Genomic DNA, 11,496 nt, shown 5'->3' with positions numbered 1-11,496 from the left:
AGCCATGATGGAAAAAGTTTGGTGCAGCCAGCATGGAGATAACTCAAAAAACTAAAAATAGACTTACCATATGATCCAGCAATCCCACTCCTGTGCATATATCTGGACGGAACTCTAATTCAAAAAGATACATGCACTCCAATGTTCATAGAAGCACTATATACAATAGCCAAGACATGGAAGCAACCTAAATGTCCATCGACAGATGACTGGATTAAGAAGTTGTGGTATAGTTAAACCATGGAATACTACTCATTGATAAAAAAAAAATAATAAAATAATGCCATTTGCAGCAACATGGATGGACCTGGAGATCGTCATTCTAAGTGAAGTAAGCCAGAAACAGAAAGAAAAATACCATTTGATATCACTCATATGTGGACTCTAAAAGAAAAAAAAGAGGATTCTAATGAACTCATCTACAAAACAGACTTACAGACTTAGTAAACAATCTTATGGTTACCGAGGGAAAGGTGTATGGGAAGGAATAAATTTGGGAGTTTGAGATTTGCAAATGTTAACCATTATATATAAAAATAGATAAAAGATTTCTTCTGTATAGCACAGGGAACTATAGTCACTATCGTGTAATAACCTTTAATGAAAAAGAATATGAAAACAAATATATGTGTATATATATGCATGACTGGGACATTATGCTGTACACTAGGAATTGATAATTATAACTGACTATACTCAGTCATAAAAATTAAGATTAACATTTCTTAACATCATCTAATTATCCAATCCATGTTTACTTTCCCATGTTTGGTGTCTTTTTCCAATGGGTTTACTTGAATCAGGATACAAACTAAGTTCACACAGAGCATCAGTTGATGGATAGGTCTCTTAAGTCTCTTTTTATCCATAACAGATCTCCTTTTCCTGTCCTTTTTCATGTCACTGATTTGAGAAGAAACTGGGCCATTTGTTTTGTAGAATATCTCACATCCTGGATGTTTCCACAGTTCCTCATGGTGTTATTTAACTTGTTCCTCTATTTCTCATACTTCTTGTAAACTTATTAGTTTACAGGATCAAAGTCAGGTTCAATTTTGGGGGATTTGAATGCCTTAGAAATGGTGCTTGCTATGAGCTTCCTATTGTATCACATCAGAGACATATAATGTCTTATTCACTTTTAGAGATGCTAAGACTGACAAGACAATGTTTTTAAGTGGCTTTATTGAGATATAACTTACATACCATACAATCCACCCATTTTAAGCATACAATTCAATGAATTTTTGTGTATTTACAGAGTTGTAAAATCATTGCCACAATCTAATTTTAGAACATTTCCATCACATTAAAATGAAACTGAACCCATTTACAGTCAATCTCCATTCCTACTCTCAGCCCCAGGCAACCATTAATCTATTTTCTGTCTCTATAGATTTGCCTTTTATAGAAACAAATCATATTTTGTGTGCTTCACTGTTCTGGTCTGTTAACTCTCAGTTGGTTTCTGAATTCAGTTCAGATGTATTAAGCTAAGTTTTTGTTTTCTTCTTGCTCCTGTTTCTCTCAATCTCTCATTCATTTATCCTGATCCATTTATAAGAACAGTATTTTGCGCTTTCTTTACTTTCTTGCTTTGTGCATTTTGTGCCATCTCATATGCCTCAGTAACCAGTCTTCTGCTACCGTATTGAGTATCAGGGCCCTGCTCACCCACAGGGAACTTTTGTGAGACTTGTAAAATAGGTGCCCTTTCCACACAGATGCAGCCCTAGGGGCTCAGTGCTTAGCAAGCAAAATGTGTCTTTGAATTTAAAATGATGCACCCTGCAGGCAAAGCCGGGGACCAACGCTGCTTCTTGGATAGCACAGTGCAGGTTGGATTTCAGCTTCACTCGGAAAGGGCATAACCTGCACATCCACATGCAGCAACACGGCTAGTAAGAAAAGGCATTCAGCTCTCCTTTACAACAGTAAATGGAGATTTACCATCATTCCTTTGACAGATATTTGCTGTGTCTTCCATGTGCTAATCATGTGAGATGCTATAGATAAAAGTTAGTAAAGTGGACACAACCCTTTCCCTTATGAAGCTTACTGTCAGAGTCTTCATTCTCAGTGATATTTTTCCAAGTGCCTTTCTTCTTAAACAGTCCTTGTGGCCCAGTTCCAAACACCTACTTTGTCAGGTACTAAAAATCATGATTACACATGCAAATTGTTCAAGTTACAAAATAAAATGAAGAAAAATTATGAACATTTGGATATTGACTCATCATGATGCTTCATAGTAATCTGTGCCTCTTCACACATTTTAGTCAGTTTTTTTGCTTATTATGGAGTAGTTGTATAGATCGCAAAAATGGCCACCATCCTTCACTCTTCCTATATCCACATCCCTTTGGTATGACTTTACAGCATCTCCCATCAAGAGGTAGAGTCTATTTCTTCACTCCTTGCATCTGAGCTGGCCTTGAGACTCACTTTGAGCAAAACAGAATGCAGTGGAATTGACACTGTCATTTCTAAGGCCAGGCCTTAAGAGGCCTTGTCCAGGAACCCTGTCAATAGCCGAGAACCAGTCCAGGCTACCCTGCTGGAGGATGAAAGATCACACGAAACAGAGAAAAACTCTGTCATCTGAGGGACATCCAAGACCAGCCAATCCCCAGCCAACCAGAAGCTGACCTCAGACACGTGAGACCAGCCCAGACCAGAAAAACCACCCAGCAGAATCCAACGCAAATTGCTGAGCTGTAGAATTATAAGATAAATGATTGTTTTAAGCTACTAAGTATGTGATTTATTTTACAGCAAAAGCTAACCGATACTATAACTTTCTTAAGTCCCTAGGATTATTACTACCCACCACTCCCACCTGGCTTTTGATGACCTCTAGCCCAGCTATTCTGTTTTTCATTCTTTCGTTCAAAATACACACCCTGGGTATCTGCTGTGTGTCAAGCAGGGCTAGGTGCTGGAAATACAACAAGCAGTCTTAGTCTTGTGACCAACACATGCACAGGCAATTTCAGTTCAGTGTGACAAATAGAAGCACTTATTGCCAGGAGAGGACATGGAACAGATACCTAACCCAAATTAGAGTGTTAGATAAGAAGGTGAGGGAGAAGGTGAGTCAGATAGAGGTACAGACTGTTCAAAACCCTGGAGGGGTGATCAGGTAGGGTCAGGTAAAGAAAGGACAAGAAATTCCATATGGCTACAGCCCAGAGTACAGCAGGGAAAGTAAGGAGAGGTGAGGCTGGAGGGAGGAGCAGGAATTGGAACACAAGGAGCTGTTTCCCTTTGCAAGGAGTTTAGATACCTGCTGAAGGAGAATACAATCAAATATGAGTCACAGAAAGCTCACTAGGGCTGCAACATGACAGAGGGATTGGAGAGGCTAAAACTAGACCTGAGAGAGCAGCTAGGTGGCTGTTGAGGTCATCCAGTTGAGAGACGTTGGCACTATGAACTAAGGCAAAAGCAGTGGGGATGGAGATAAGTGGACAGATTTCTGATGTTCAGGAGTTAGGACTTGGTACATGACTAGAAATGGGATGATGAATGAGAGGAAGGAATGAAGGATGGTCCCCAGATTTTAGGCTTGGCCAAATGGTGATAGAATCTGAGACAGGGAGTGTAGATAAGGGGCAGATGGGGGAAGGGATGATGAATTCAGTTTAGAATCTATTGAGTTTGAGGTGCCTTCGGGACATCCAAATGGAGCTGATCAGAGGCAGTTGGGTCTATCTAAGACCTGATAATATATTATGTATTTATTCATTATCTAACTTGGAGAAAAAAAGGATAGTAGATGGCTGATAGTTGAGGAATTTAGGGACTAGAAGGAGCTCTGAAATGGAAGAACAAGGGCTTTGGGAAAACAGTGAGAGAACTGGAAGGCTAGAAGGCAGTGGTCAAAGAGTAAGATGTTTAAGATGTTGGGGATGTACCAGTATAAGACAATGGATTTGAGGTGGTCAAAAAAATGAGAAGCCAAGGTGATGAATGGGTAACCCCTGATGACAGCAGACTTGGCAAGAAGAAATACTGTGAACCAAGTGTCAAAAGTCTTCACTAAATGAGAAGCAATTTGGTTGGTGATAGTAAGAGGGTAGGGAGTGTAACAAGATGGCAAAAGTTTCAAAGATGGAGTAAAGTCCAAAAATGGGTGATGTGTGGTCAAAGAAGACCCAGTACAGCTTAAGTAGGCCAGTAACAAAATGATAGGTGACTAAGGGGACTGACACTTGGGGGCAATTAGCAAAGATGAGAAGCATGTGAGCTATGGAATGAGCTGGTTGGCGCTAGCTGTCCTGGTATGGACTGTTTTTGCTGCAGAATTCAGTTCCCCTGGAGGAAAGAGCAGCAGCCCTGCAGCAGTGTTTCTCTAAAAGGGAAACCAGGGATAGAGAGTTGCCAGATTTAGCAAATAAAAATACAGGATGCCCAGTTAAATTTCAATTTCAGGTATTACACAGGACATACACTGAAAATTATTTGTTGGTTATCTGAAGTGCCTGAAGAATCTTATTGACTTCTACAAAACTTTGGCATCATATAGTCATAATAACCTGCCAGGTGGTCAACCTCTCACATATCCAAATCAAATCCCTTGTATTAGAGTAGGCTAACTACTATTAGACCTTAAAAACGTACAGTTGAGGGGGGAGAGTATAGCTCAGTGCTGGAGTGCCTGCTTAGCATGCACGAGGTCCTGGATTCAATCCCCCAGTACCTCCATTAATTAAATAAATACATAAACCTAATTACCTTTCCACAAGCAAAAAACACATATGGCTGAACAAGTTTATATTTCTTACTAGTTAAGCTGGTCACCAAGCCGAAGAGGCCCTTCTCCATGTAGTCACTTTGGGTTCAGGTGGATGAAGGCTCTGCCCTGGGTGTCATCATCATTCCAGCCTGATGGAAAGGAAAAGCATGGAGCAGCACCTGTGGGATGTTTCTATAAGCCAGGCCTGAAAGTGGTGCAGGCACTTCTGCACACAGTCCATTGGCTGAACTCAGATACATGGTCATATGTAATGAAAGGGAGTCTGGGAAACCTTGTGTGTGCAGGAAGAAATGAACATGGATTTGAGTAAGCAATCTCTGTCACACTCCTTGAGTTTATCTGTGGATCCCCTAGGGATCAAGATTCTGGACAATCTCTGCTTTAGAAGAACAGGCACCCACATATATACTATATCCTAATTGCTACTGAAAATGTGATTAAGGACAGAACTAAGGATCATTACATTTTTTAGATAGCCAAATGTGGTACCTATCAAATAGATCTCACTAAAAGGAATAGGAAAAGTCCATTCTGTTGCTTCAAATTCTAGCTGCTAGCCCACCAAGTTGGTACTTTATCTTTTCATTACAATGAAATTTACCACAAATTCTTCCAAACAAGTGTTTTCTCCCAGTTCTTGCTTATGTAAATCTATTGCCATGACAACAAAAAAAGACTGCCCTTTATCATAAGGCTAAGCTTGCTAAGGAACAAGAAGCAACTACCTGGTGGTTCAGCCATAAACCTAATCCCACAGGCATGCCTAAGAAGGGAAATAAGAAACTGGGACAATTTCTTTTTCAAAAGAAAAAGTGAAAGTAGATAAAGAGCTTGATTCTAGTGGGAGAAAAGATGTGGCCAAAGAATTTAAATAAGACACTTCCTCTTGTTACTCTTTTTTGGGGATGGGATCTGGCTGTCTCCTTTTTTCTCGTTGTATCACAAGGCTCAGAAAAGGATTAGGGCCCCAGACTCAGGTCGATTTCCTCTTTACTTTCAAACTATTTTGACATCAGAATGGGGTCATATCCTTTACCATAAATGCAAAGAGAGAATTCATGAAGACCCTTCCCCTTTGAGGTGCTTCCTTGAGTTGCTGCCTCTGAGGTCTGTTATTGAAAAACCTAAATAATAACAGATAAGGAAAAATTACTTTGAATATTGTTTAGGATATATTAAGCTACTTCCATTACAACTGGTATTTTAGAACAAAATAATTTGGACATAATCTTGACATTTTTGTTAATGGAATTCAGCTTTTTTGAAAATATTGCTAAAACTAGAAATTTAGATACAACCAGTGGATAAACTTCATTGTATGGATATAGCTCCCCTCTAAGTGACTGTTACCTCCCCTTCTATGGAAAAGGCAAAGTACAGGAAAGCATCCAAACCCTTGAGACCGGGCTTTGTCAAGCATGTCACGTTTCCACAACAGAAAGACCTCTGGAAATGGGTTTTACTCTGACCAATATTAAAATGAACCTACAGTCTTTGAGCATACACAAGATCGGAGATGCTGGGAACAGCTGAGAGGTAACCAGTTGGGTTCCTATTCCCCAGACTCAAACCCTGCTAAGGAAAACATTCAAACAAAAAAATGTATTGCCTGCTATGAACCAGGCTCTGGAGACAGAATGATGAACAAATGAGATGTGGCTCCTGCCCTGATGGAACTGATCTATAGTCTTAACAGAGCAAGTGGAACGAAATCATCACAGAAATAGATAATTACAATCTGCTAATTACAATTTGTGAAGGTGAATATGATGATTATAAACTGCATTTAGGGGTTTAGAGAAAGTATCTCTGAGAAAGTGACATTTAAGCTGGAACCAAGAATAAACTGGAGTTAAGGAGAAGCCAAGTTAAGCTTGCTTTCAACCTGTATCCCTAGAGAATCCTTAAACCCCTGCTCCTTTCAAACCTCACTTCTTAATGGCTAGCTCTTCTTGTTCCCTGCCGCCAACTTTACCTCCCCGTTTCTTTTTCTTCACGTTATGCGTGGCAGCAGAGTTCCAAATTCTTAGCCTCCTCCTTCCAAACTTTGGAGGGCTATTTTCATATTTTAAGCTATGGATGGAGCCACTTCTTTCTTCATATCTTTAAAAGGAACAGAACTTAATCTGAAGATCAGGGCATAAAATGTAAGAGCTGGTGTGAGCACTCCAGGCTATGTAAAGCAACCCAACACTCAAATTATCTCAAGATTTTGGGAGTTTATCTCTTACTGATAAAAAGTGGAAACATACTTTAATCACCTGGCTGTTAAGTGTGTGTATGCCGAAGCTGGCTCCCTTTGCAGTAGTTTCCCTTATTTAACTCTGGGTTGATATTCTGCTATGTCTACAGCAGTAACTAAATGTTTTGTTTTGGGTCCAAGGCAGAATACTGTATAAATGACTAGCAAAACTTGTCCTTTTCGTTTTAAAACTTCATCACCCACAGGACATAAGACTATGGAGTATAATGTCAACATTTTAGGTGTATATATTCACACACTGTGTGGCTGTATCTAAACATACATATGCTTTAAGAAAAGATGGGAAGAACATAATGTTTAACCTTTTTAAAATTTCCTAAATTATCTATCCTAAAAAAGTGCTACTTATAAAAAAAAAAAAAAAGGAGGAATTACACTGAGTATCTGTACTAACATTGTAAAAACCTATAACATCCACATTCCTTATTTGCTTTACAAAGCCCCCTACCATATTCATTCATATTTTTTTTTAACTTTATTTATTTATTTGGGGGGGAGGTAATTAGGTTTATTTATTTATGTTTTTAGAGGGAGTACTGGGGATTGAACCTAGGACCTTGTGCATGCTAAGCATGTACTCTACCACTTAAGCTATATGCCTTCCCCCCTCATTCATATTTTCTTTACATCTATATATAACCATTTCTGGGCGAGTATGACATTCTCTGTTCACATCATTCCAGCTTCCCAATCATCATACAATCACTCTTCTTATAGTCCCCTCAAATTAATATTTTATGACTTCTGGAGACCCTTCAAAATATCATCAATGATTAATCCCATCTTTAATGAGTACCCACAGAGTGTGTATCACTGCTTCTTTATCTGATAATCTGACTGACTACAAGCTGTTGAGTACACACAACTCTTATTCCCTAGGCGTAAAACATTTAGCTCTTTTGTGAAAAATATTCAAAGATTACTTTCTTCAAAAGATCACCAAGCCAAACATTTGGCCATATTTTTATTTACTACATATACTATAAACATATACAATACATGCTACAAAAAAACCATTTTTTTTCTTAAATTTAACTGTCAAGAAAGTGTATAGTGTTATAATACAATGGCACATGTTCATATTTTATTTCAAATTGGTTTGCTTATCACCCATTTCAAACCATTAATAGTGAAATGTTACTTAAGGATAATTAAAAATTATCTATTTGCATTATTAACAATAAACAATTCCAACAAATTAATAAGAATTAACCATGTCAAATATTAGTATCCAAAAAAATGGGCTTTTGCAGAAATTATTATATAAAATATAGCAGCCAATTTCAGTTTACTTTGCTCTGTGACAATGTACATATGCACTTGAATAGAATTCTAGCATCTGCTTTTGGAAGATATTTATAAGAAGTCCTCTGATTTCTTAAGGTCCAACAACTGCCACACTCAGCCAAATCCAACCCAACAGTTCCTGTAACGGCTTTAGACAACAGATCATTGAAAAATTCTTATGATTTGGGTAGAGCTGCATGTTCCACCAATATTACACATGATGAAAAGAGACATTACAAGCCAATATCAAAGTCAAAGGCAAAAGAAAATACAAACATTCAAATCAGTTGTGACAAAGCTTTTCTACAAATATTTTAGATGTCATACTTTCAGGAAAACGAGATTTAATGTGTATTTGGATTTTACAGTATCTATGTCCTAACTGAAAATTTAACAGACTAGTCAGATGGAATTAAGTCTAGTATTACAAATCTGTCCATTCAACATTATCGAGCACCCACTGTATGCATAGCACTTTGCTAACATTTTAAAAGTCGAGTATTAATGTCTTTATCAAGCATTACTTTAGTGTGAGGTAAAAATATATTAAATTAGCGTCAACTCATTAGTTTGCTTGTGGTAATGTATGTAATCCTGTGCCAGCTGGCTTCCCTGTGCCATATAATGAACTTCTGCATACCCCTCATTCACTCACTAAAACACCTGTACTCTGACTGTGCCAGACATTGTGCTAGTCACTGGGATACCATGATTTGGCGTATGTTCAAAGAATGCAAATTAATCTTAACCTATGCAAAATAATTAGAAAGACACATTACTTTTCTAAAATGAGGCCCAAAGCAAAAAACAAGGTGTTTCTATTGGTCATATCACACCAGAGACCAGCAAGTGCCTCTAGACTAGGAACTAATTTTGAAAGTTTCATATTGTAGTCTAAATAGCCTAGGTCATTTTTGGTCTCAGAAGTCTATTCTTTGGAGCACCTGATCCATATGAATCATTCCATACTTAAATAGGTTTGTAAACTAAACTTGAACATAAAGAGTCCAAAATGAAGGCAGTTTATAATGTGATGTACTTCGAGCACTATTCTGGCCATATGAAATGAATAATATATAAGTAATTCATGATTGGTTCATTTTTCAAACAGCTAACCTTATCCCAAAACTCAGGTAATTTTAACTTGACTTTTATACAAGTTGTACATGAAGCAAAGGGCAGAATTTGGCCCCCAACCTTCTATGGAATATTCTAAGTGATTGGTCCTTCCAATCCAAGTAGAAGCTAAGAATTCCACAGAGTCCCCTAATAGGATACTGGCACTCAGGCACTCAGGAGGAATGGCCTGGCTGGATCCCATTAGCCAGGAGTCTATTTAGCTGCAGTAGCAATGTGAACCTACTATGACCCCTTGAGGGAAGGCAGAGAGCTGGGAGTTTGGCTGTCCACGCAGTGAATCCAATACTGGCGTAAAGCTATGCACTGAATAAAGTGCTCTGCACATCCTGCTTATCATCTGGAATGAAAATAAACACTTATCTTGAGAATTAACATATTTTCAGGTTTTTGGGGAAAAGAATGACAAGGCTTGAAAAAAAAAAAATCCCAAGAAAAAGTATGAAGCATTGACTGGGAAGGAAGACAAATGCCTCTAGTAGTGTCCTCAGAATTCTCAGGATTTGAACTGTCAGAATGAGTCATACAATGGTCATGGTCTATAAATGAAAAAGCAGTCCCACTGGGTACTATTCACACGGTGCATGATTACTTCATGGGGGTGGGAGGGAACAGTCTATTGCCATTTGATAGCATGGTTTTGGAATGAACACAAAACCACTGAATGAATCAGGGTAAGCAGTGTGCAACACTCCCCTCCTGTCCATCAGTTTTCCACAGGTTGATTTGTACTGCCTGAGACAAAGAAGGCAAGATACTATCCCTTCAGATATACTCAGGCAAGGCTGCTACCACCTAAAATTGCCAATTCAGAAGTTAACACACAAGCCCTCCAGTTTCGTACCCTGAATACGGTAAATGAGACTTGGGATGGAGTAGTTCAGTCTAAAAAAGATCACAGGCAACAGAATGCTTATATAAACTAGACTGCTTTGACATCTGTAAGAAAATTGTATAGATGGCAATTGAAAAAAGAAAAAAAAAAAAGATTGTTCCCATCTGTCAGCAAAACTGTTTGTTGAGCTATACTCAGCTGAAGTCCTCATCGGGATTCTGTTGATCCAGCAGACGGACATGTGTGAATGGGAAGTGACCTCGTTTGCCATTACACTCCCCTTCCCACTGACCACTCACATTAATCTTCGTAACCTTTACCAGCTCACCGACCTGCAGGAGGAGAATAAGGACAGCACTTTATTTCCAGTCATGAATGCAAGATAAAAAACTCCATTCTCTGGTTAGCCATACCCTGCCCACGTGATTGCTCTAGGGCTGATATTACAGAAATGGCTATTTGCTGCTTCCCAAGCCCCAGCCACCAGACTGATTACTTGTGGTTAATGCAGGCAGGAGGAAGGAGTGATTTTAGCATTGCAGAAAGGAGTGCAGAAAACAGAAAGGATCCTAGAAAATGATACCTTTTGGAAATCTCAAGTGTCTCTGGAGGAGCAATGTTATCTAGTATTCCTGGTCTTGATCTAGTATTCCACTACCCTTAGCTTCCCGCCTGGCCTAGGGGAAGAAGCCCCCTCCCCTCACTAGCATACAGCAGCACAATCCCCTGCTCACTCTTGTACATATATCCTGGCTTGCTAGTGTTTGTAGAGCAGAAGGCAATCATAGGAAGCATACTTCATTTGGTCCCAGGAAATGAAGTGTTCCCATTACCTTCCTACCATGGCAAGGCTTTTCCCACTAGTACAGGTGTAAGCCAAAACTCCAAATTCCATCAGCTCCCTGAAAGCCCTCACCTTCTTCAGTAAGTTCTACCTGGCAGGCTACTGCCTGCCAGTCCTCCCACCCCCACCGCACCATGTACTGACAGACCTTACTGCTCCCTCAACGCCACTTAGTACCTGTTCGTTAATAATAAGGGGACATAGTATTTTTCCTGTTATAAAAAGCTTCCTGTTGTAATATCAAATATTTTCGACAATCTAGGATATACCTTCATCTTACTGTGAAACTTAAGACAAGGTCAGCCTGATGAAAGGATTCACCCTCTAGCAAAATATTTAACAATAGTGAGACAAGGCCCCACATGTCACTG

At 39.0% G+C, this 11,496-nt stretch overlaps 1 protein-coding gene across 2 annotated transcripts in view; it reads right to left on the bottom strand.

Moving 5' to 3' along the window:
• Nucleotides 1-1,168: 1,168 nt before the first annotated feature.
• Nucleotides 1,169-11,496, bottom strand: part of CRK (CRK proto-oncogene, adaptor protein) — a 28,425-nt gene continuing 18,097 nt past the window's right edge. For both annotated transcript variants that reach the window (XM_031468504.2, XM_031468503.2), the window contains exon 3: nucleotides 1,169-10,613. In XM_031468504.2, the coding sequence (XP_031324364.1) occupies nucleotides 10,606-10,613 (8 nt within the window). In that variant the 3' untranslated portion in view covers nucleotides 1,169-10,605. The remainder of the gene's footprint in view (nucleotides 10,614-11,496) is intronic.

This window comes from Camelus dromedarius, chromosome 16 (assembly GCF_036321535.1).
Source record: "Camelus dromedarius isolate mCamDro1 chromosome 16, mCamDro1.pat, whole genome shotgun sequence".
In the NCBI taxonomy this organism is placed as follows: Eukaryota; Metazoa; Chordata; class Mammalia; order Artiodactyla; family Camelidae; genus Camelus; species Camelus dromedarius.
This window is presented reverse-complemented; position numbering and strand designations above follow the sequence as displayed.